Source organism: Notamacropus eugenii, chromosome 2, assembly GCF_028372415.1.
Source record: "Notamacropus eugenii isolate mMacEug1 chromosome 2, mMacEug1.pri_v2, whole genome shotgun sequence".
Classification (NCBI taxonomy): domain Eukaryota; kingdom Metazoa; phylum Chordata; class Mammalia; order Diprotodontia; family Macropodidae; genus Notamacropus; species Notamacropus eugenii.
This window is the reverse complement of record NC_092873.1, coordinates 421275766-421303570: the sequence shown is the minus strand read 5'-3', so window position 1 is coordinate 421303570 and position 27805 is coordinate 421275766. Positions and strand designations below refer to the sequence as shown.

The following is a 27805-nucleotide window of genomic DNA, read 5'->3' as shown; positions in this document are numbered from 1 at the left end:
TACCATTCACCTCATGAAAGGGATCCTAAACTGAAAACAGCAAGGAACATCACTGGCAAATTCCAAAACTATCAAGTGAAGGAGAAAATAGTGCAGGCAGACAGAAAGAAACCATTCAAATATTGAGGAACTACAGTCAGGATCACATAGGACCTTGCAGCTTCTACATTAAAAGATCAAAGGAATTGGAATATGATATTCTGCAAAGCAAAGGACCTGGGACTACAAATAAGAATCAATTATCCAGCAAAATTGAGCATAATATTTCAGGCAAGTAGATGGACATTCAATGAAATAAGAGATTTCCAGACCTTCCTGATGAAAAGGTCAGAGCTCAATAGAAAATCGATCTTTAAACACAAGTCTCAAGAGAGACATAAAAAGGTAAATGGAAAAAAAAAACCTTGTATTAAATAAGGGCAAACTGCTGACATCCCTATAAGGGAAGATGATATTTGTTAATCTTGAGAATTGAACATTTATTATGATATATAAAAGGAATTACGTAGATAGAGGGAGTGGGAATAAAGTAAATGATGTGATGATAAAAATGTGATTTAAGGGTGAAAAGGGATTACAATGGGAGATGTGAAAAGGAGAAGGCAGAAAAAGGCAAATTATATCACAGGAAGATACACAAAAACATATTAAAGTAGGGAGAAAGAGGGGAGGGAGGTGAGAAGTGTTTAAGATTTACTCTCATCTGATTTGGTTCAAAGAAGGAACAATAAATCAGTTAAGTATGGAAATCTAACTAGTCCTGTAGGCAGTAGGAAGGGAAGGGGAAAGGAAAAGGGAGAGGAGGCTAAAAGGGAGGGAAGCAGTAGTAAGGGAATAGGGGAATAAAAGGGAGGGAGGCTAAAAGAAGGGAGGGAAGACTGAGGGAGGCAGTGATCAAAAATTAAAATTATTATGGAGGAGAAGGAGAAGAGAGAACTAAAAGCATAAACAAGGGGGAAAGATGATGGAGGGAAAGACACAGATAGTAATCATAACTGTGAATGTGAATGGGATGAATTCTCCCATAAAAGGGAGATGGATAGCAGAATGGGTTAAAAACCATAATCCAGGGGGGTAAGGCCAAGATGGCAGAGTAGAAACATGCATATACTCTAGTGCTTGCCCCACAATCCACAAAATACCTGTAAAAATGACTCTCAACAAATTCTAAAGCAAATGAAGCCACAGAACGACAGAGTGAAAGAGATTTCCAGCCAAAGATAACCTGGAAGGCCAACAGGAAAAATCTATCCCACAGGACTCTGAGTGAAGCAGAGCTCAGCCCTGGCCACATGGCATGGGGAGGAACAGGACCAGAACAGGCCTCCAGGGCAGAATCCCTAGCAGGGAGGGTCCCAGATCACTCAACCCACAACTGACAAAGAAAGTTTCAAAGGTCAGTGGGGGAGGGCTTTCCCAGCTGGGCGAGAATGGAACAGGGGCCCCCAGTACTGGCCCCATGTGGCAGCAGAGGCAGCAACAGCAGGCAGCAGGCAGCTATGGTGGCCAAGGAAGCAGCCTCGGTCCATTGTCCTAGCAGCACAGCTTAAAGCCTCTAGGGGAACTGATCAGGGGATTTGAATCTCAGCCCTCAGTGGCAGCTCCATCCCCACCCAAAGCCCCTGGGAAATTAAGCAGCTGATCTGAATCTCAGCCTTGAGCACTGTTCTGGAGCACTAGGACTCTCCTCTTGACAAAGGGTTCAAAAATCAAGTAACTGGCTGGGAAAATGCCCAAAAAAGGGAAAAACAATAAGACCACAGAAAGTTACTTTCTGGGTGAACAGGTATCTCCTTCCATCCTTTTAGATGAGGAAGAACAATGCATACTGTCAGAGAAAGTCAAGGCTTCTGCCTCCAGTACCTCCAAAATGAATATGAAATGGCCTCAGGCATAGAAGAATTTGAAAAGCAAATCAGCAGCTTGCTAAAGGAGAATCAAAAAATGCTGAGGAAAATAACACCTTTAAAAATAGGTTAACTCAATTGGAAAAAAGAGGTTCAAAATGTCAATGAGGAGAAAAAGGCTTTAAAAAGCAGAATTAGCCAAATGGAAAAGAAGGTCCAGAAGCTCACTGAACAAAATAGTTCTTTAAAAATGAGAGTGGAGTTCAGGGAAGTTAATGACTATGCAATAAACCAAGAAGTTACCCAAAAAAACCCCAAAAGATTAAAAAAATAGAAGATAATGTGAAACATCTCATTGGAAAAACAACTTACTGGAAAATAGATCCAGGAGAGACAATTTAAAAATTATGGGACTACCTGAAAGCCATGATCAAAAAAAGAGACTAGACATTATCTTTCATGAAATTATCAAGGAAAACTGCCCTGATATTCTAGAACCAGAAGGCAAAATAAATATTGAAAGAATCCACTGATCACCTCCTAAAAGCGACTCAAAAAGAAAATTTCTAGCAATATTGTGGCCAAATTTCAGAGTTCTTAGGTCAAGGAAAAAAATTGCAAGCAGCTAGAAAGAGACAATTCAAATATTGTGGAAATACAATGAGGATAACACAGTATCTGGCAGCTTCTACATTAAGGAATCGAAGGGCTTAGAACAGGATATTCCAGAAGTCAAAGGAACTGGAATTAAAACCAAGAATCACCTACCCAGCAAAACTGAGTATCATACTTCAAGGGAAAAAATGGTTTTTCAATGATATAGAGGACTTTCAGGCATTCATGATGAAAAGACCAGAACTGAAAAGAAAATTTCACTTTCAAACACAAGAATCAAGAGAAGTATGACAAGGTAAACAGGAAAGAAATCATAAAAGACTTTCTAAAGTTGGACTGTTTACATTCCTACATGGAAAGATAATATTTGTAACTCTTGAGAGTTTTCTCAGTATTTGGGTAGGTGGAAGGATTACACACACACACACACACACACACACACACACACACACACACACACACACACACACATATAAAGACAAGAGACTACAGATTGAGTTCAAGCAGAAGACATGATATCCACAAAAAATTAAATTAAATTAAAGGGTGAGAGAGGAAAATATTGGGAGGGAAAAGGGAGAAATGGAATGGGGCACACTATCACTGATAAAAGAGATAAGAAAAATCTTGTTCAATGGAGGAGAAAAGGGAAAAGGTGAGAGAGGAAAAGTGAAGCTTACTCTCTTCACATATGACTTAAGGAGGGAATAACATGCTCACTAAATTTGGTATGAAAATCTATCTTACACTACAGGAAAGTAGGGGAGAAAGGGACAAGTGGGGTGAGGGGGATGACAGAAGGGAGGGCAAATGGGAAAAGGGAGTAACTGGAAGTAAATACTTTTGGGAAGGGACAAGGTCAAATGAGAGAATAGAAAAAAAAAGAGGGACAGGGTAGGATGCAGGGCAATATAGTCTTACACAAATGACTATTATGGAAGTCTTTTGCAAAATAACACATATATAACCTGTATTGAATTGCTTGCTTTCTCAATGGGGATGAGTGGGGATGGAAGGAGGGAGAGAAGTTGGAATTCAAAGTATTATGAATGAATGTTGAGAATTGTTATTGCATATAATTGGGAAATAAGACATACAGGTAATGGGGTATAGAAATCTATCTTGCCCTACAAGAAAAGTGAGAAGATGGGGATAAGGGAAGGTTGGGTTGTGATAGAAGGGAGGGCACATTGAGGGAAGGGATAATCAGAATGCTAGGTGTTATGGGCTGGGGGAAGGGGATAGATGAAGAGAAAAATTAGAACTCAAAATTTTGTGGAAATGAATGTCAAAATCTACAAATAAAACCATTTTTAAAAACATAATTCAACAATATGTTGTTTACAAGAAACACATTTGAAACAGAGGGATACACACAGGGTTAAGGTAAAACATTGGAGCAGAATATATTGCACTTCAGCTAATGTAAAAAAAGCAGGGGTAGCAATCCTAATCTTAGACAAAGCAAAAGCAGAAATAGATCTAATCAAAAGACATATGTAAGGAAACTATATCCTGCTAAATTGCACCATAGACAACAAAGCAATTTCATTAGTAAACATATTTGACCCAACTGGTATAGCATCCAAATTCTCAGAGGAAAAATTAAGGGAGTTACAGGAAGAAATAGAGAGAGAAACTATATTAGTTGGGGACCTCAACCTCCCCCTCTCTGAACTTGATAAATCCAACCTCAAAATAAACAAGAAAGAAGTTAAGGAGATGAATAAAACTCTGGATGAGATAGGTGTGATAGCTCTCTGGAGAAAAGTGAGTGGGGATAGAAAGGAATATACCTTTTTCTTGGTGGTACATGGGACATATACAAAAACTGACCATGTACTTGGGCAAGAAAACCTCACAATCCAGTGAAGAAAGGCAGATAATTCATCCTTCTCAGATCATAATGCAATAAAAATTATATGTAATCAAAAGCCATGGAAAGATAAACCAAAAATTAATTGGAAACTAAATGATCTAATCCTAAACAATGAGTTGTTAAAAACAAATCACAGAAACAATCTACAACTTCATTCAAGAAAATGACAATAATGAGACAACCTACCATATTTTACGGGATACTGCAAAAGCAGTTCTTAGGGGAAATTTTATATGTTGGAATGCCCACATGAATAACATAGAGAAAGACGAGATCAATGACTTGGGCATGCAGCTGAAAAAACTCAAAAAAAAAAAAAAAACCAAATTGAAAATCCCCAAGTAAATACCAAATTAGAAATACTGAACATCAAAGGAGAACTTAATAAAATTGAAATTAAGAAAACTATTTAATAAATAAAACTCAGTTGGCTTTATGAAAAAACCAATAAAATCGATAAACTTTTGATCAATTTCATTACAAAAAAAGAAGAAAATGAAATTACAAATATGAAAAATGAAAAGGGTGAACTCACCTCCAATGAGGAGGAATTAAAACAACAATTAGAAATTACTTTGCCCCACTATATGCCCATAAATTATACAATCTAAATGAGGTGGATGAAAATTGTTTTAAAAATGTAAATTACCCAGATGAACAGAAGAGGAAATTGAATACTTAAATAACCCCATTTCAGAAAAAAAATTGAACAAGCCATCAATGAACTCCCTAGGAAAAAACTCTCCAGGGATGGATGGATTTGCAAGTGAATTCTATCAAACATTTAAAGAATAGTTAATTCCAATACTATATAGACTATATGGGAAAATTGGTGAAGGAGTTCTACCAAATTTTTTTTTATGATACAAATATGGTCCTGACTCCTAAACCAGGAAGAGTCAAAACAGAGAAAGAAAATTGTAGACCGATTTCTCTAATGAATATAGATACAAAAATTTTAAATAAGGTATTAGCAAAAAGATACAGCAACTTATCATGAGAATAATGCATTATGATCAGGTAGGATTTATACCAGGAATGCAGGGATGGTTCAATATTAGGAAAACTATCAGTATTATTGATCATATCAACAACAAAACTAATAGAATCCACATGATTATCTCAATAGATGCAGAAAAAGCTTTTGACAAAATACAACATTCCTACTGAAAACATTGGAGAGCGCCGGAATAAATGGAGCTTTCCATAAAATAATAAGCAGTATCTACCTAAAATCATCAGCAAGCATTATTTGCAACGTGGATAAGCTAGATGCACTTCCAATAAGGTCAGCAGTGAAACAGGGATGTCCATTATCACCACTGTTATTCAATATGGTACTAGAAATGTTAGCTTTAGCAACAGGAGAAGAAAAAGAAATTAAAGGAATTAGAACAGGTAAAGAAGAAACTAAGTTATCACTCTTTGCAGATGATATAATGATGTATTTAGAGAATCCCAGAGAATCAAGTACAAAACTATTTGAAATAATAAACAACTTTGGCAAAGTTGCAGTTTACAAAATAAACTCACACAAATCTTTTTCATTTCTATATGTTACTAACAAAGCCCAACAACAAGAGAAAGAAAGATAAATCCCACTTAAAGCTATGGCAGACACTATAAAATATCTGGGAGTCTACCTGCCAAAACAAACTCAGGGACTCTATGAACACAATTACAAAACACTTTTTGCACAAATAAAGTCAGATGTAAGTAAGTGGAAAAATATCAGTTGTTCGTGAGTAGGCCGAGTTAATGTAATAAAAATGACAATTCTACCTAAATTAATTTACTTATTCAGTGCCATATGAATCAAACTACCAGATAATTGTTTTCTAGAGCTAGAGAAAATAATATCAAAATTTATCTGGAAGAACAAAAGGTCCAGAATATAAAGGGAACTATTGAAAAAAAAATGTTAAGGAAATAGCCTAGCCCTACCAGATCTCAAATTGTATTGTAAATCAGCAATCATCAACGTTGGAGAAGATGTGAAAGAGTTGGAACACTAATTCTTTGTTGGGGGAGCTGTGAGCTGATCCAATCATTCTGGAGAGCAATTTGGAACTATGACCAAAGGGCTACAAAAATGTGCATACCCTTTGACACAACAATATCGCTTCTAGAACTGTATCCCAGAGAGATCACAGAAATGGGAAAGGGTCCCACATGTACAAAAATATTTATAGCAGCTCTCTTTGTAGTGGCCAAAAACTGGAAATCAAGGGGATGCCCAGCAATTGGGGAATGGCTGAACAAGTTGTGGTATATGAATGTAATGGAATACTATTTTACTATAGGAAATAAGGAAAAGGAAGACTGCAGAGAGGCCTGGAAGAATTTATATGAATTGATGTTAAGTGAAAGGAGCAGAGCCAGGAGAACTTTGTACACAGCAACAACTATAGTGTGCAAGGAACTTTTCTGGTAGACTTAGTCTTTCACGGCACTGCAAGGACCTAAAAAATTCCCAATGAACTCTTGAGGCAAAACACCTTCCACATCCAGAGAAAGAATTATGGAATTGGATCCCAGAATGCAGCAGACCATTTTCTCTTGTGTTATGTTATGTTTTGTTTTGTTTTATGGTTTCTCCCATTCATTTTAATTCTTCTATGCAATATGACCAAGGTGAAAATGTATTTAATAAGAACATATGTGTAGAACTTATATAAAATTGCACAGCATCTCAGGGAGGGAGTAAAGAGGGGAGGGAGAGGAAAAATTTCAGATGAAGTGATTGTAGAAAACTGGAAACAAATAAAATAATTAATAAAAAAGAAAACTGCCTTCCTTTTATGAATGCAGATATAAGAACCTGTGGTAGCAAGTCCCCTTGTGTATGTTGAGGTGCTGTTATTTACTGATACACTAGCACAGTGCCAGGCACACAGCAGGCACCTAATAAGCACCTGTTGATTGATTAAATGGGCTGAAGAGGAGAACAACACAGAACCTCAGGACCTTTAACACATGTCAAAACTGGTAGTGAAACAACGAGGCCTGATACTCTACTCTGTCTGGGTTTAAAGGAGTAAAACCCTTTACTGATTTTTGGAGTTACTGAAGATCTCTTAGTGATTTTATTTTTGTTCATGGCTCATTTTTTTGTTCAGCATGTATTCTTAGCCTACAAAACATTAAAACACAGAAAACAATTTAAAAAAAGATTTCTACTCCTTAATCAAGCATTTAATGACCTAGGTAACTAGTTGTAATCATGGTACTAGTAAATCTGAGAAATAGTAAAGAATTGGTAAAATCCTTCTATATAAACAGTGGTTAGGCAGCTGTGACTGTCAGACTCCTTTCTTCTCTCTTTTTATTTTATTTGGGATTTGTACCAAGATCTAAGGCTGTGTTTGCATATATTTTGGATTGATGATATATCTACAAAAAATTGTGATGAAGAAAAAAAAGAGAACCTCAATTTCACAATGTCAAAAGTTAAAGTTTTTGTAAGTAAGAGTCAAAAGGATACCCAAATGTTTAATTGCTTTCATAGCCCACAGAGTACATAGGCCTTAGGTTGGGGAGAGAAGAATACTTAATGATTATTATAAAATTCTCAGAGCTCTTAAGAATCATTTAGGATATAAGATTATCAGGAATACTGTTTGTGAGACAAGAAATCAAAAATATTATGCAGTCAGACTGCTTAGGGTGATATAACACGTGGTCAAGAAACTTTTGAAAAGCTCTTTAATTCAATTTGATTATATTCAACAAGCATTTATTCAGCATCCACTATATGCTAGGCATTTTGCTAGGCACCAAGAACAAATCTAGTAAGTCAACGGCATTCAAAGCTGTTCAGAACCTTACCTCCATTTACCTTTCCAATCTTTTTACACTTTACACACCACCCCAAATTCTGTGAGGTAGTGACTTTAGCTTGATTGATGTTCCTCATACAAGACACTTCATCTTCTACCTCTGGGCATTTTCACTGACTGCATTCCATTTGAAGAATTCTCTTCCTCATCATACCTGCCTTCTAGATTCTGTGTGTGTGTGTGTGTGTGTGTGTGTGTGTGTGTGTTCAGTCATTTCAATCATGTCTGACTCTTTGTGACTCCATTTGGAGTTTTCTTGACAAAGATACTAGAGTGGTTGGCCATTTTCTTTTTTTAGCTCCTTTTACAGGTAAGAAAACTGAGGCAGAGAGGGTTAAGTGACTTGCCCAGAGCAACACAGCTAGTATCTAGGGCCAGATTTGAACTCAAGAAGTGAGTCTTCCTGACTCCAGGTCCAGAACTTTATGCACTGTGCCACCGAGCTGGTTTCTAAATTTTCTTGACTTCCTTCAAATCTCAGACAAAATCTACAAGAAGCCTTTCCCAATCCCCTTTAATTCTAACATCTTCCCTCCATTGATTATTTCCAATTTATCCTGTTTATAGTTTGTTGTCCACAGTTGTTTGCATGTTTTCTCTCCTAATAGACTGTGAGATCCTCAAGAGCAGGAACTTTTACTTTTCTTTGTATCTCCAGCATTTAGTACAGTGTTTGGCTCTTAGTAAGGATTTAACTAATATTTATTGGCAATATTATGTACTTACCATGTGCCAGGCCCTGTGCATTCTAATAGAGGAAGACAATATAAAAAATGGAGATGAAAAGAAAGATGAAGGTGAGGAAAAAGGTGTCCAGAGTGTCAAGAATGGAGGTAGGAGAGTTAGGTTTGGATGTTTTCTCAAAATCAAGTTCCAGGAGAAACTCACCAAAGAAAGGATGGAGCTACAAAGCTACTGAGATCAAGGAATCTTCCAAGGTGAGCAAACAACTGAGGCATAGAGGTGAAGTTCAAAGACTCAAGAAGGGAGCCAGGAGAATAGTTAGAAACATGTTAAGAAACAAAGGGATATTCTTATTTCATTGAGAAACTGAATGGTAGAAGAGTGACCCAGAGAAAGAAGAAGGGAAGAATTCAAACTTTGAAAATTGCTTAAAAGGTATAAAACAATTCCTACAGAACTTAATCTTTTTGTGTTACAGACTCCTTAGAAGGTATCTGGTGACAACTATAGACCCTTACTCAAAGTTTTTAAATGCACAAAATGAAATACATATAATTATAAAGGAAATAGCCTGTATTCAAATATAATTTTCAAATTTTTCTCTAAAATGATTAAGAACCCATGCTTAAGAAAGAACATCTCTGGAGGAAATAGCTTCATGAGAACCATGAAATGAGGATGTGAATCTATGGGTGACACCAAATAAAGGGTCAGAGAAAGAAGAAAAGAGTGATGATGATTGGTTAGTTCTTGCTTAGAGGATATGAGACAGCTATTTGTCACCCTGATATAAACAACAGAAATTCTCTTTCTTCCTAAGGCATGTATCCAAGATTTGATGGAGAGCTCTCACAGAATTCTCGAAATTCACAACTGGTAAACACTTATATTGATAAATGTGACAATACCACCAGGGAAATAAAGTAAAGAATCAGAGAAGATGGGTTCAAATTCTGCCTCAGATACTTACTAATCATGTGACCATGGATAAATAATTTTATACCTCTGGGTCTCAGTTCTCAACTATAAAAATGACATGAGTGAACTAGATAGATGGATCAAAGGAGCATAGATTTATATCTAGCAAGGATCTGAGAAGAAATCTGTTACAAGTTTCCTCACTTTACATTAAGGAAATTGAGGCTTAGCAAGATTACTAGCCACATAGCTAGTAAGCATCAGAGAATGTTAACCCAAGTCTTCCTAATTGTAAGTCTAGTGCTGTCTCCACTATGTCACAGTAGCTCTCCCAGCACTTACCTGTAAGGCCCTTTCTTGTTATACATCTCTAAATACGTGATCTACCATTAGGAAATCACTGCTAAAGTTTTACAGAGTCCTAGGGAAAAAAAACTAGGGACTTAAATGATTAAAGGAAGGTGTTTTCTTCATTATCATTGATTTAGAATAGAATATTCAGAAAAGAAAATTAGATTCAGGAATAGAATATTTAGTTAATAAGTTTGTGTCTAAGAATAGGACCTAGGTTTCTGATCTATAGCTTCAAGAAAAAGAGAGATCAGCTATTGGCAAGAGATGGAATGACCCTAACAAAATCATGTGAGTGTGTGTGTGTATGTATATATATACATACATACACACACACACACACACCCACACACAGAGGTGGAGAAAACAGTTGCAATCGTATAACTTAGTTAATGGTCATTTCTAAACTTGGCTCTCCTTTCACACTTTAAAAGAGAAAAAAAATCTAACAAATGAAGTAAAATAATAGGAATCACATAAAGGAAAAGGAAAGAAATCCCTATAAGAAAAAAAATCCCACATAAAAAGCACAAGAGATATTGAAGAAATGAGTAAACAAAAAAGATCTAATGCTATGAAGAAATATCATGAAGCAAAAGCCAATGAATAATTTTGAAATAACTTCAACTAGGTTAATTAGGATAAAACAATCATGCACACCTCAAAGTATTTAAGAGTTTTAATTAAATTATTAAAGGAAATTATAAAGGAAAAAGTTTTAAAAGACAAAAATTAAAGTTTTAGAAGAGAGGGTGAAAATTTTTAGTAATGGACATTCTGCAAAGGGAAATAGCATAGAAAGAACACAGAAATGAAGAGATGCAAGAAGAAATATTAGAGCAAAGTAAAAATACGGTGAAAACTTAAAGTCTCTACAATCAAAGCAATTGACCTTGACACTTACTCAGTGAGATAATCTTAGAATAACTCATATTCCAGAAAATAGGATAACATAAAAGGCTGTTTTTTCAGGAAATTGTGTGAGAAAATTTCTTAGAATTATTAGAATTAGAGACCAAAATATAGATGAATAGAGTATAACTGGAGCCATTAGAAAGGAACCCTAAATTTAACTTGCCCCAAAAGGGGATTCATGGTCAAAAAGAAAGTTTTATAAGATAAAAAGAGAAGATAACCAATTTGCAACAGAATGCCAGATTAAATCAGGACTACTGATTGACACTGAGAAATGAAGAAAATGCTCAATTACGACATATCAAAATCGAAAGGAAAATTTTACTTGTCTAAAGATAGTATCCAGAAAACCCAAATATGTTTCAGGGGAGGGGGGAGGTGAGTTTTCAACAGAATCAATGGCTTCCAATCATTCCTTTTGAGAAAGCTAAGGAGAAAAGAAAAGCTTTTGAAATATAAATTCAGAAGACAAGAGAAATATAATAAATGCAAAAAGTTCAAATAGCCTATAAAGACCAGATGATTCATTTTTCCTATGTTTCAAGGAGAGTAAAACTCTCAATGAAGAACCATTTTTTCTAATGTTAATAAGAAAAAGAGATTAGCTGTAGGCTCAGGTGATCAGAGAAAAAAAGTATCCAAGAGGAGAAAGACAGTAAAAATAAAAAAGTGAACTAACACGTCTGAGAAAAGGGTGGAAGAAAAGAAGTTTTGTGTGAGAAGGTGAAGCCCGGGATGAAAAGCTTCAATAAAAAGAGCAAACAGGTATCGAGGGTCAATTAGAAAGGATAAATAGAGAAGATACAACAATATGGATCATAGATTGAAAAGGGAAGAAGGATCCCAAGTTCATGTTGCTTCAAACAAGGCAAGGTGTAGGTGCCTAGAGCTGATTTTTTTTTTAAAGATGTAATCTAATAGAATTTCATGAAAAAATGAACTTCAAAATTATAACCTTGGATGTTAATATAACATAATGTAATGTAAAATTGACCCTTAAATTGAAAGAACAACAAAATAGAAAATGAAGCAGGTTAGACAAAAATCTCATTTGGTATTACAATGGAGAACTAGAATAAAACTTATATTTCACTTAAATAAAAAGTGAAAACATGATTGCAGATGATATTACAGCATAAATACCATCAAAAGATAAAAATGAGAAAACTACCTTATTTGAAGTACCATAAATAATGGAAGTTAGTTATAAAGGGTATGTGAGCTTAGATTTAGAATTTCACTGGCATTAAGAGTTCCCAATAACAAATCTGCCTTTGCCAACGCAGACTGAAAAAGATTCTGAGACTTAGAATTGTGAGGGTACACTGAAAGTGTACTTGATCAGGATTGCACAACCAGGATGTGTCAGGAAGATTACATGAATCTGCATCATACTGACATTAAAGCCATCATGCTGCTTTTCCATAATGAAAAAGAAATATCAATTTAAGATGTGTATAGCAAGTAGCATAGCATCTAAATGCTTAAAAGATAATTAAATTGATTTTTTAAGAAGCTAGACATTCTATAGGTAATAACCAATAATACTCCCTCAATTCAATAATATATCAATTGAATAATACAATAAACAGTACAATATAAATTTTACATTAAAGAAAAATAAACAGTTTTCTTATAAATGGAAAAGATCATAGAATTCAATAAGCTATGGGCTAATTTGATTTTTAATGTTTGGGAAGTAATTTATCAAGATAAAAAGTGAAAAGAACAAATTCATAATGAAAAGAAATAAATAAAATTATCAAAAATTAAAGTAATCAATTAAATCTCAATAAAAAAGAAAAGTTAGATAAAAGTAATTAATATATGCAAAAAATGTGAAACAACTGAATTAAGAAAACAGCAAAATTAGCAATACAAGAAGTAGAAAGTCTAACTCTAACCTCAAACAGAGAAATTGTGCAAACCGTAAGTGAATTTGAGAGATAACAATTTCACAGAAAGAGTACTAGGGGAGCAAAGGAATGAGATGCCATGGGATCAATCCCAACTTTGCTGCTGATTATCTGCAAAACCTTAGAAATGTCACTTAATGTCTCTGGGACTCAATTTTATCATCTGTGAAATGCAGGGATTGGACTAGATGATCTTCAAGGTCTCTGCCAGTTCTGGAGTTATAATCCCATAGACTCTTGAAGGAAAACATCTGAGTCCATGTGAATTTACAAATGTATTATATTAAAAATGTAAAGATGAATGTATTGCATAAATTGTTCACAAAAATAAGGAGTTCAAAGGTAGTTAAAATCCTGTAGGAAATAATGCACCCCAGATATTTAATCTGAGAAACAAATTAGAAAAATAAAATCATAAATCAACTTTTATCACTCATGCATATCATCGCTAGATATATATCTCAAAGACATCCAAAAAAGAGGGGAAAGGACCTGTTTGTACAAAAATTTTTATAACAGCTCTTTTTCCCCAACTGAGGAAGGGCTAAACAAGCTGTGGCATATGATTGTAGTGGAATACGATTGTGGTAAAAGAAATAACAAGCAGAATAATTTCAAAAACCCTGGAAAGCCTTACATGAACTCATGTATAGTGAAGTGAACAGAATGAGGAGAAAATTGTGTACACTACCAGCAATATTGTGTGTTGATCATCTACAAATGACTTTACTATTCTCTTAACTATTCTTAACTATTGCAGCAATGCCATGATCCAAGACAATCCCAAAGGACTAATGGTGGATACTATCCAATTCCAGAGAAATAACTGATACTGATTGAATACAGACTGAAGCATGCTATTTTTCACTTTTTTCATTTTTTTGTATTTGAATTGTCTTGTACGAAATGACTAACATAGAAATGTTTTACGTAATTGCACATGTGTAACCTATTGCTTACCATCTCAGGGTGGGAGAAAGGGGAGGAAAAGAAAGGACAGAATTTGGAACTCAAAACTTCAAATTAAAATGTTATAAATTGGGAGGAAAGCTATAGCAATATATCAAAATATTATTCACTAAGGCCACATTGAATATTAAAAGAGAAAAATTATTAACATAATTATTCTTATTAATAACAAAAACAAAATCATTTATAATAATTATGTAATATATAACTTATATTATTAAAATAATATAGAATATAGCTCGGATAAAAATGACATCCAAAATTTATCCAGAAATTGATATAAATCTGTAAATTAGGAGACATTTTCCCAATTGAAAAATGGTCAAAGCACATCAACTATTCCAAAAATCAAGCCATCAACCTGAAAAAATTTTTAAATCTAATAATCAGAGAAATATAAATTTTAATAATTCAGAGATATTATATTACACCCATAAATAAGAAAAAATACAAAGTAAATGTAAGGGCTATGGAAAAAGAAGCTGATTCAACTGATCCTGCTGATGTTGTGATTCTTTTGTTAACCATTTTGAAAAACTTTTTATGTGGAAAAAAAAAGGTTACTAAACCATTTATATCCCTTTATCCAGAGCCATCAGTACTGGGATTATAAGCAAACCAAGTTTCTAGGCCGAACCTAACAATCCAGTCCCTTGGTAATTTATGTTCATCATTAAAATCTATTGAGATATTCACAGGTCATTCAACAGTTAACAAAAGAAGATTTACTTAGCCATAGTCAGAGAAAGATGTAAATGCACTATATAAATCTAGGTCACCATGAAATGACTCAGTTTAGCAAAATACCTTTGTCTAAGATATTCATCATTTTTAATACCATCAGAGAGGATGCTATAGCAAATTGTGATTGTCCTCAGGCAACCAGAAGTGATGTCAAGAGCCTGGGCCTTTAAAGTTATGCACGGATCAAGTATCAAGGATTGTTTCTGTGACTGCTGAGGAAAAACTAACTTGCATGAGATGGGATTCAGATATTACTCTTAGCACAGGCCTCCCCTTGACAGTAAGGGTCTTTTAGAGAAGCTGTCTCCACTTAAAAGATGTTGGGACTATTAATAGTCAGCCTTGAATGCTTGTATTCAAGAAGCCTCATAGATACCACACTAAGGAAGGAAAAGGAAAGTTAAAATAGAATCATAACAAAACCAAAACACAACAATACTACAGTTCTATGGAGTAATGACTGAATATGATAGAACAAAGACCAGAAATCCCAGGTTTCTTTTGCTCCCATCCTCCTATTGGAAAGAGTACATGCAAGATCTCAATGATCACATCTATATGGTAGGTAATGCTAAATCTCCACCATTCCCAGTAGGTCTCTCAATGCAAAAACAAAAAGATAATAAGCAGGACCAGCATAAAGAAAATCATGGCAAAATCAAAAACAATCCCACTTCCTATGTAACCAGTGACTCTCACCATGGGTCAGGGAGAATTACCCTGTACTCCCACTGTCCTTGACCTTCCAGCCAGGGCCTCCATTTCCCCAGGAGTTCCATGAGTGTAGGAAAGTAAATACAAATTTCTGCCCAATGACAGGCCTCCTTTGGGGAGGAGGGATAGGTTACACATGTCTTCCTCCCCATGTTGCCGAAAAGTAAGTTCCTCCAAACAATGACATGCCTTGGTCCTCCAAGCCTTCTCTGAGGGGTAGGGGGAATTGTACAATCATCACTGAGTATTGTGCTGCCAAAACTATAGGGGGACTAGTCTTAGATTGCAGTAAGCAATAGATTATAGTATATCTATCTTTTCCTACTCTCCATTCTCCTACCACATTTCTATGACTGGGTTCCATTCTCCTTTCCATTCTGCTGCTTAGGCTAATTCTACTCTGTGCTGTTTGCACTCCTAATGAAGCCAAGATCTCTTTCCTCTGTTTCCTAGTTACCACTGCTAGGGTCTACATTTCTACTCATACTTCTGAGATCAATTACTACCCATGTGTGCCAGAGACTGAGTGCAATCTCAGGTGCTGCCACTGTCCATCCTCCCTATCCTGTATTAGGGAAGACCTGCACATTGCTGGGCATGAACAGGTTTATTGTTGCAGGCCTAGATTCTGTTCCACTGTATTGCTAAGGCCTGACTCTTCCATCACTACCATCTATGATGCTGAATAAGCATTTCCTCTCTATGACCAATTCTGACTCCACCCTGCCACCTCGAGTGTCACAGTCCTAATATGGTCCACCACAGTTGATGAGGTGATGATCTGCCACATAAGATAGATCAAGCTACTCCAAAGGACTCTGGTCTTTTCTGCAGGAGTTTAGGTTTCCCTTCCAATGGAGGGGTACTTCCCTCCAATGCACAAAATGCTGCTGCTAGTCAGCCTTAATTAAGAGGCAGAGGAGCTCCTGACATGTTAAAGTAGATTGGCTACCACCAAAAATAAGAATAGTACTACATTTTCACATTTTTATCACTGACTTATGAATGGCTATATGGCATATTGAATAGGGAGTGAGCTTTGGTGGCAGGAAGACAAAGATTCGAGTCCTGCCTCTGACACAAACTGGCTGTGTGACCCTGAGAAAAACATATCTCCAATACAGAAGGCTACATAGAAAATGCTCATCTTTATTGATAGAATCTAATGATCACTCCCATCAAGATCCTCCCTAGACCCCTCTCCCAATCACCCCAGATTACTTGGCCAACTCCAGATCCCTCTTACAGTCTTTCTTCATGTAAGATTCATCTTAGCCTCCATGAAGGGGCTCAGATTCAATCTGGCCTGCTTGTCAATACAAGCATCACAAATGTTCAGATTCCTTAAGAGTCTGGCCAATATGGTGGATCTTTAATAAACTTTGTTCTTCTTTGACTGAAAAAAAAAAGAATCCCATTATCAATCCAAGAATTTCCTGTACCAATGAAATCATAGATCCAGTCTCCATCCTTAGCAATGACTTGGATAATAGTATTGCTGGAAGGACAGCTGACAACACTGGTTGACTGTGAGAATACAAAAAGATTTTGATTAGCTATTGAATTGGGTTTCATTTACAAAAAAAAAACAAAACAGTAGGAACAACATAAAGTCTTTTACTGGAGTTGAAAAAGTCAACATTCCAAATCCAAGATGGAAGAAGCAAGAGAAGAGAGCAGTTTGTCTTTGAAAAAAAGAAAAAAAAAGATTTTTAGTGGACTACAAATTTAGTATGTCAGTATTGTGACATAGCAGTAAAAAAAAAAATACAAATATTTCTTGGACTTTATTGAAAGGCATAGCTGTTACATAGCAGAGGGGAGAGAGGGGGAGATAAGAGGGGAGTGGAAAATAAGGGGAGATGGAGAGATATTTAAGGAGTAATTCCCTGAGACTTCTACTTAAGCCTAAGGTCTTTGCTGGAGGGTGGGGGGGAGAGTGGAAGGAGGAGAGGGAAGGAAAAGGGGAAAGAAAGGGGAAGGGAGAGAGGTTTCTAGGAGGGATAACCTGAAGAGTGCCCAGGATAGATTAAATTGGATGATAAAGGGCCTTGAATCCTCATAATATAACGATTGAAGAAACTAAGGATTTTGTACCTGAAAATAAGACAAGGAAGAGTCATGATAGGCATTTTGAAAAATTTGAATGTCTGTCATGAGACTGAACATGCTTTGTCAGCAGCAAAACATGGAAGTTGCAGAGTGAAATATAGTCTTAATTTCAAGAAAAAACTAACTCATAATTAGAGTTATTCAAAATAGAATGGGTTGCATCAATAGGTAGTGAGTTTCCCCCTCAGTGGGGTTCTTCCTTCAAGTAGAACTGAATGACCAATAGGCAGATATATTGCAATATGAATTCTTTTTGAAGTATGGGTTGAATTAAATATTCCTTACAACTCTAAAATTTCCATAATTCCATGATTTTGTGATAGTAACATTATAGTGAGGATCAATGGGGATAGAAAGGAAATTGATAATTTGGCAGGGGGTGGGGTGGGATCAGGGCCATAATTAGCCAAAATTGTGCCACTGACTAATTCAGTTTCGGGAGGTCCAGGTACAAGTCCCAGAACTCAGTTCCAACAAGGGTAGAGTCATGGATTGAGGAGCAGGGAATGAGACCATCGCCCAGACAGTACATGCCTGAAACGGAATTACTACATATGATCAACACATGGTAAGCACTGCATGCTTTGAGCATGTTTTGATTTATTATATTTTATTCATGTATATTTGTCTATTCAGCATCATGTATACATTGTACATGTGCTTATCTATTAGTCTTACATATTTCTATTGTTTATGTGCACCTACAATGCTATTGATTCATGCTTTGTTATTCTGTAAGCATAGTGGTGTTACTACTGCTTGCTGTTGTGCGTATCTGCTTGTTTTCTATGGATATTCATGCACTGCTATGACATGCACTTAATATTTCCAGTGAATAATTTAAACAATGAGTTATTCTGTCAAGCACTACTTTATACTGTGCTATTATAAGTATTGTTGATATATATTTGTTGTGAAAGGCTGCCTGAGATGGTTTCCTGGGAGTGTAGATTAATCATCCCTGTTGTATTAAGTGCTGATATCCATTTTTACATATAATTACAAGTAATATAAAGACTGTGATTAATATTGCAAAAGTGATGCTGTGATATGGAATGTCAAGTAACTACTGTGGATTTAGCAAGGGACTACAAAATTTCTGACCCTAGGGATGAATGTAGAATATTCTCTTAGCATTTGCTGGGGAACTTCTTCGACTTTTGACTAGGGCTAGACTCTGACACACTGGCCAGTCCAATCATCATGGAGCAGGAGGGAGGAAGCTATGCAAGAAAAGATGCATCAAGAACAATACCAGAAAAGAAAGAATGTAAGCACCAGGCTGCACATTCAGGAGCATCCACCATTTCAGACAATTGGCCAGTCAATAAACATTTATTGAGTGCTGTGCAGTGTACTAATACTGGGAGATACAAATGCATAAAAGGAAGACAATCTCTGACCACAAGGAGCTTTCAACTGAATGGAAGAACATGGGGTAAGAGGAGAAGGAAAGGTACCCACCATGGGGGGCATAACAAAGACAAAAGGAGTGAAGACAGATGGGAAACTAATAGATGGATGGGCTTAGTGCCCTCCTCAAATGGAGATTATGAGAGGAGCTCTTTGTTTCTTCCCTTTAATCAGAGGGTTGAGTACAAGGGGCAGAGGGTACCGATGAAGTATCAGTACCAAGGCTGATGTGATCTTACAGGAGGATGATGTTCCTTCAGGCATGATGAAGTCTAAAGGAAGGCAGCCACGTGGAAATATAATTTCCTTTAATCTGCCCTGGTCGAGGCATATTTGACATAATATACTTGGTTCTGGATACCACATTTTAGGAAATTTACAGACAAATTGGAGCATGTACAGAAGAAGGTGATCCAAATGATGAAAGGACTGGTGAACATGTCATATGGGGATTTGTTGAAGGAAATAGAGATATTTAACCTAGAAAACAGAAGACTTAGGGAACATATGAAAATTGTTTTCAACCCTCACAAGAGCTATTATGCAAGAGAGGGACTGGACTTGTTCAGTTTAGCTTCTGAGGGTAGAACTACTAATGGGCAGAAATTAGAGAGGCAAATGTGGTCTCAATGTCAGGAAAACTTCCTCACACTTGGAGCTGTCCAAAAATGACAAGGGATGGTTTGGTAAGAAGTTGGTCCCCTTTAACTGAACACTGAAAAACATTCTTGTTAGGGATGCCATAGAAAAGATTGTTGATTAAGTACTGAATTTACTAGATGGCTTCTGAAGTCTCTTCCAGGTTTTAAATTGTACAATTCTCTGACTGAACTCTATCCTATTCCTGACTCATAAAAGGAAGAAATAACCACACAGGATTCTTCAACATCCTTTTACCTATAATATTCAACTTAAACAATGTGGTAACATTCCTGGGTAGCACTCAAAATGACCACATTAGAAATAATCAATGGAATGAAATGAAATCCTTATATATTTCTGTCTTATTTCTAGTGAATCTGAGATCTCAAATATTTCATTTTTCATATTAAGGATATCTGGTTTGTCTCTCAAACAAAGAGAGTTCTCTCCTGGGGAACCCCTTGGTTCATCAGTCCAGTGAACAAAAGTTGAAAAGTTATTTTAATGAGGTATTCTATAATGCCCTCATCCAAAACATCAAGCTATCTTTGAAGGCAATATTGTTAATTTTCCTTGAAAAGTTCAATGCTCTTCCAACTATAATTCCAAACTCTTTTATTTAGCCAAAAGATCTGTATTTATTCAGCTGTATATAAGTGGTGTTTCCTTTTCATATTACATATGCTACACACACACCAAAACTACAGTAATAAACATCAGGGTGTTATTGGAATGATGCAAAGTTCTGACAGCATTAACAAATTGTTCTTACTATTCAAATGCCATCATGCAGATGATTTTCACATCATTAATTACAGTGATTGTCAAGAAATGTCAGAATTGTAATCTTTTTCACGAAAACTGTGGTTTTTGAAAATAATGGCTTGTTAAATGGGATTATATAAATGTCTGATTAGCGAACTAGTACACAGTTATTGTGGAAGAAACTATTATTTAGGTACTAGCTGAGTGCAATCATGAAATAGTGTCAAAGCACTATATTCCATTTTTAATGTTCTATAAAATGGATCATATTATGTTGCCATGGTGAAATTTGTCTCTAGGTACAAAGGTATTTCAAAGGGTTTTTCAACTTTAGTTCTTTCAGTGAATTAAATCTTATATGGGAAGTAGGACAACTTGATCTCAAATGGTCATGTATGAGGATGACACCATCATTCATAAGTGATCGTCAATTACAAAGTAAATTATGTACTTTTTAGAAGTGTTTCCAATATTTCTGTACATATTTTTCCACCATCATGGAAACTGAAGTTTCAGGACACCTGCATCATGCTGTTATTTGGAAGAAAACAAACATTCAAGTGGCAGGTTTTTAGGCCACATTGCCAACATAGCAGATGTAGACAGATGTTCATTTCTCTTTGCAATCTGTATCTCTTTTGAGTATAGAGTTTTTCCCTCACAACTTCAAAGAAAGCTTAGAGCACTTAAGAGAGGTATAATTATAAGAATTGTAAACATGACAACCTAGACTCATGTCAGAGGTTATGAAGCTACAGAAAGTAACCTACAGTGATATGTAATAATAAAACATTATGCTGCACAGGCATTTCAAAGTTAATCAATATAGGACATCGACCTATGGTGGGAAGAACCATTGCTTTAACCACTCTGAAAAGGATATACACAGAACAAAGAGCATACTAAGTTTGGTTTTACATAACTTTCCAAGTCATCATTCATTTTTAAAGTTCTGAATACAGTAGAATCGATTCAAGTCCTTCTTAATGTTTCTTAAATTGCATAACTTTCTGTTACAAAATATAAATAGAGTCACACGAAAAAGGGTAGAAGAATGTCCAAAATCTCCTAGTCTATCTCTCTGTCTCCTTGGAAAGGGTAGCTAGATCACTGAAAATAAGTATATTTAAAGATAATGAGTAAGGACAGTTATTTGTGAGAAAAAATGTCTCTGAGCCCTTTTAGTTATCTCCCAGCTCTAAAGACTTTCCTTAACTTCCATCCAAAGCCCTCATCCTTCAATTAAAGTTTGTTTTGCTTTGAAAGTCATGAAAACCTGGCTTCTCTCAGAAGACATTCTATTCCTAGTCACCCTCTTCAGTTCTGGGCACTCCTCTCATGCCTTTGTACACATTGGGCCAGGATAAGGAGTGGGCATACTTACTACTTCACATTACCATGACTAGACTTTCCTTCCCTTAGTAACCTCTCCTCCTTTAAGATAAATTCCATTCAGCTATATAACCCATGCCACAACCTTGATGTAGTCATCTACTGGCCACCAGGTCTACATCATTACTCTTTATCTCCTCCTTTACTCCAGTCTCTGATGAGAAACTGGACTTTTGCTTTCTCAAGGTCAATCCATGACCTTGTGCTTTTGACCACATTCCCTGCCATCCCTTCCAGGAGCCTAGATCTTTGATAATTCCATTTCTTGTTTTCAGTGTCTCCTTGCCTGCTGATTATGTTTCCAGGCCTCCTTTGCCTTAATAAACCCTTCATTTAATCCTACATTCCTTTCAGATCACTGTCATATCTCTTCCCCTTTTCACAAACTTCTAGAGAGTTACTTCTAATTCCTCATCCGCCACTAACTTCTTAACTTTTTCCAATTTGACTTCCAACACCATTCAAAGAAAACTGCTCTTTTCAATTGCTAAATACCTCTGTTAAATCCAGTGGTCACTTCTTAATCCTCATTCTAGTTGACTTCCTGCAACTTTTGACAACTCCTTGATATTTTCTCTTTCTTTGGCTTCTGTTACATTGTTTTGTCTTGGTTTTCCTTCTACCAGTCACATTGCCCTTCAGTATCATTTACTAAATTATCTTCTATCTTCATCCATTAAATGGGCATTCCACAAGGTTCTAACCTTTGCTCTCTTTTTCTCTATATATTCTCTATCTTGTGATATCATAAACTTTTATAAGTTCAAGGATCATCTCTATATAAATGATCATGTACACACACACACACACACACACACACACACACACACACACACAAAATGCGTGTATCCAGTCCTAAACTTCTTTCTGGAATCCAGTCCCACATTTTCAATGCCTGTGAAATATGTCTACCTGGCTGTTCAGTTGGCATCTCAAAGTCAACATACCCAAGTTAGAACTCATTCCACTCACCACTCAAACTCACAATCCAGGTTCATAACCTCCCAGGCAGTCTTGATTTCCCTCTCCTTCAACCCCCATTATCTAATCAGTTACCAGGTCTTATCCATTGTATCTCTATAATAGTTAATAACTCTATCTCTTTTCTTTTGCTCACACAACAATCACCATATTTCATACCCACAACATTTGTAACTTAGACCAATTCAATCACCTTATAGTCAATCAGAGGGATCCCAGTCTCTAACCTTTTGTAAACTGTCTTCCACATAACTGCTAAAAGAATTTCTCTACATAAGAGGCCTGGCCATTGCATTCCTCTATTTAAAAAAAAAATCTTTATTAATTCCTATTGCCTTCATATTGGACTACAAGTTCCTCAGCTCAGCATTTAAAGCCTTTCATAATCTGGGTCCCATTTACCTTTTGAGACTTTTTTCAAAGTGTTTCCCTCCACATATTTGATGTTCCAACCATATTAAGCTCATAGCTAAAATTTCATCTTTTGACCTCCATGATTTCTTTACACAAACTGACCCACGTGCCTGGAATGTGCTTCTTCTTTACCTTTTAGAACCCTTAATTTCCTGCCATGTTTAACTCAGGTACCATCTCCTTTCCACATTGTTCCCAGTATATTCTGACATTTATTTAGCTGTGGATATGACGCCTCGCACACTGTAGTTATTTATTAACTACATTTCACTTATTATTTTTAGTTAATTTAATTTAATTTACTTGTTATTTTTGAAATATTTGTTATTTGTTGAAATTATTAGAATATTTTATCAGTCAACATATAAAGTCTCCTAAGAATCTTGATTCCTTATTGAGTCTTAGTTTCCCTTTATTTTCAAAATGGAATCCTTTAACATTTATTTATTTACATTTTTGAAGGGACATGAAGATAAAAGAATGTTGTTTTAGTGTGTACACACAAAAACACACGTGTATGCATATCTGTACACACATATGTATGTATATGGTCATCAATTGGGAAGTGGTTGACAAGTTGTGCTATATGATTGTGATGGAATACTACTGTGCTATAAGAAGTGATGAGCTCAATGATTTCAGAAAAATGTGGGAAAATTTCCATGAAATATTAAAAAATGAAATGAGTGGAACCAAGAGAACACTGCATACAGTTAACAGCAGCATTGTTTTAAGAATGGTTTTAAATGAATAAGTAATTTTGTCTATTATAAATACCAAGATTAACTTATGAAGAAAGATGCTATCTACATCCAGAGAAAGAATTGATAAATAGAAGTATGGATAGAATAATTTTACATGCATATATGTATGTATATACACATATATGTGTATATACATGTGTGTATAATGTATACATATATGCCTATTTGCGTCTAATGGTAACCATCTCTAAGGTGGGGGGGAAGGGAAGAAAAAAAGAATAAAAAGAAATTTACATGATAATTTTGTGGTATAATTGAAAGGAATATCAAGTCGTGGGTAGTAGATTTGCGTTTCATGTACAATCATCTTTTTTACTGTACTGTCATGCAAATGTTTATTTTATTCCATAAATTAAAAATTAAATTAAAAAAATCATTTGAGAAAATGAAGCCTATCAAATGGAGAAAAATCACCAAAATTCCACTTTTCAGAAGCTTCAGAAAATGAAAATTCTGAATTAAATACTCAATACAGTGCATATGGCTTTATTTTCAAATAATCAGTCTTACCGTATGGGTACTTATCTTCAGTTGTGTAAATTTCAGTACCATCTCTAAATAAGCTGTAAGTGAGCCAGTGGGCATTTGGGGAATCAGGTGGATGCCAGGAGAGATTGATAGTAGAAGAACTTTGAACTTGTCCTCTGGGTGGAGGTTGCTGGGATGGAGCTAGATTACAATGAAGAGAGCATTTATAAACAAAGGCAATCAATAAACACGCAAGTAAACTGGAGTGAAATCAGCAGCCAAGAGGTCTTTCTGATTCAGAATTACTTTATCAAAAAGACATGTGGTTTACCAAGACATTAATAAACAAAGCTAATGTATCATGAGCTCTCTGAAACAAAGCTTTTTATCTATCAACATAAAACAAATCAGTAGGTCAAAGTAGCTGACATAAATTTAGTTGAAAAACCCACCAAAGTCTATGATCATAAATGCCAAAATTTTCTAAGAGCTTTCTTCCTGACCCTTATTTTCAGAGTTTATCCAAAGATGGATAGTCTTATCATACATCTGCTTAATTCACTTATATCCCCCAAATGACTGAGTTTAATTGAAACTGAAATTTTAAGCAATGTAATTTCTTGACTTTTTAAAGGAAATTTTCTATTACATTGCTGCAACAGTCATCTCACATCTCATTTCACAAAGTAAAAATGATCCTATTTGGGGGTATGTATGGCTATTGATCTTAAATTGCAGAGTTACTATCACAAAGCAACAGACATACACACTCAATGTAACTATTGAATGATGAGATGACATACCCCAAGGCCAGATGGGAAAATCCATCTCATTGCTTTATAGACAGGAAAACAACCACACAGTAAATGCTTACCATGTGCCAAGAACTGAGTTAAGCCCTGAAGATATAAATAGAAGCAGAAATAAAGGCAGTCCTTGCCCTCAGGGACCTTCCATTCTAAGGAAGGAAAATAACTATATCACATTTATGACTAAATAACTACCTCATGGAATCCTAGCATCCCCAGGGTAGAAAAAATTTTGGAGATCATGTAGTGCAAAACCCTGTGTGTGGAAAGAATATATTCTCTCTCTCTCTCTCTCTCTCTCTCTCTCTCTCTCTCTCTCTCTCTCTCTCTCTCTCTCTCTCTCTCTCTCTCTCTCTCCTCTCATTCTCTGTTTCTTCTTTTCAAATATACAACACAATCACCCCATTTTTCCTCTTTCGGATCCACAAGTTCATAGATTTTAAACTGAAAGAGACCTTAGATGACATATACTCCAATCCCCTTATGTTACAGATTGAGAAATTGAGGTCAAGTGTGCTTAGATGACCTGTTAAAAGTCACATGGTTAATAAGTAGCACAGCTGGGATTCAAGTCCAGGTCCTCTGACTTCAAATCCAGGATTCTTCCTGTTATAGCAGGTGTCATATCAGTCACTTGATTGTCATTTCCATCATGTCCACAAGAAAAAGAGAAGTATTTTCTTACCTTTCCAAAAGTCAATTCTATATACCCCTTCCACACTCACACATGACACCCACAAATTTGCAATAAAGATTTGTCAAACCACAAAATACATTTAGCTGGATGCCATGATAATAACAACATAAAAATGAATGTTGAAGACTATCTTTACATGTAATTTTAAAAAATAAAATGCTAACAAGTGGGAAAAATAATAATAGCTAGTATTTACAAAATACTTTAAAGTTTGCAAAGTGCTTTACAAATATTATCTCACTTTATCCTCACAACAATCCTGGTAGTGGATGCTATTGTGATCCTCATTTTATAGGTGAGGAAACTGAGGCAAAAAGAGGTTTAGTGACACATCCAACGTCATACAATTAGGAAGTATCTGAGACTGAATTTGATCTCATGTCTGACTGATTGCAATTCATTATGCCACTTCACCTGTCTCTAATGTAGTTTGCTGACATATTTTCCTGCCTCATTTCAATCCCCACAAACACTTTGCATCTGTTACTACTTCTGCCATGAAATTTAAAATCTAAGAATCATATACAGTGAGAAAGAGTAGCAGAATTTTTGGATAAAGGTTTTCCAATAGATTTCATTGCTGATTCATCCGTACTAAAGGGAATTCCAAAATTATGGGCAATAATAATATATTTATATAGCCCTTTAAGGTTTAAGAAGCACTCACCTCACAACCCCCATTTTATAGATTAAGAAGACAAGTCTCAGAAAAGTGAAGTGATTTGCCAATGCTCACACCTAAGATTATGCCAGAGGCAGAATTCAAAAGGGTTCTCCTGATTCCAGGTCTAGTATGCTATACTCCAGGCTGCCTCCATATCAGTGCAATAACCTAAAAATATTTTAAGACAATTGAAATGAGAAAGGAATTTCAAAATCAATTAATTTGAAATGTAGAGAGTTCCAGACCAGTTCCAGACATACCTACACCTCCAAAATGACACCTCTGCTAGCCTGATAGCTAGTGTCAAGGTTGCTTTCTGAAGAAGCATTTAGATGGATATTCATTCCTCCCCTTCCCTTGACCTGGGCTTTTTCTTTCTTAGGTCACAATTCCTACAGACCATGAACCTGGATGAATATGGATCTAAAGGAAGAGTAAGTAGCACTAATGATGACATATGAAAATACAACTGTTGACAACCGGCACCCTATACTTAAAGACCTAGGGGGCTTGCCCTTGGCAAAATCTCCTTTGCTGACTGAGTACTGGTAGTTTATTTGATCCCTTCAGTAGGTCTATATTTAGGCCTCTGAACTCAACTGTCTTTAATTGCTCAAAAAAGTTATGAGACTCAGCTGTCTTATCTGTAGCCATCCAAAAAGGCCAGCAATTCTTGTCTACTTAGTATTTCTAGCTTATCGTGGAAAAAAAGGAGACTAATTCTAGTCACCTTTATGTATATGAGAAACAATATGTGTGTGAACAGAAAGAGAGAAAGGAAGGGAGGAAGGAAGGAAGGAATGTTACATATGCAAATTATTATTATCATCAGTATTATTAATTATCTAGCTATCTGCATATAATCAGAAACATGGAAGATAAAAGAGGTAGAAAAATTGACCTTAACACTGTCTTTCAGCTTCCTACAACTCTCAGAAGACTGTTGAAGTCTCACACCTAAGGTCCTAGAAAATGAAAGCCAAAATGATGATCTTCATGGAATAAAAATTTCCTTGGTAACAAGAGTTCATCTCATTTAGTCTTTCAAACATTTACAGATGATTACTTGTTGTGATAGCCTCCGACTAGAATCTTGTCAGATTTCACAGTCTAAGCAAACCATGCTGGATGGCAGTGAAATGAGAAATTTTGAAAATTCAAAGACTGAAGTCTAATGATTCAATGAGTACCACTCGACTTTCTGAGGAGGCAATTTAAAGTCCCAATTGAGAAAGCTCTTGGGTCAGAAAAGACATCATATGAGCTCAGTGGTACTCTGGGTAAATGTGAGTT

General features: G+C 35.7%; 1 protein-coding gene across 1 annotated transcript in view; it reads right to left on the bottom strand.

The window, feature by feature from the left end:
• USH2A (usherin) overlaps positions 1–27805 on the bottom strand; it is a 990439-nt gene that overhangs the window by 764447 nt on the left and 198187 nt on the right. Inside the window, exon 15 of the mRNA XM_072647832.1 lies at positions 24385–24543. Within this exon, the coding sequence (XP_072503933.1) occupies positions 24385–24543 (159 nt within the window). The remainder of the gene's footprint in view (positions 1–24384; positions 24544–27805) is intronic.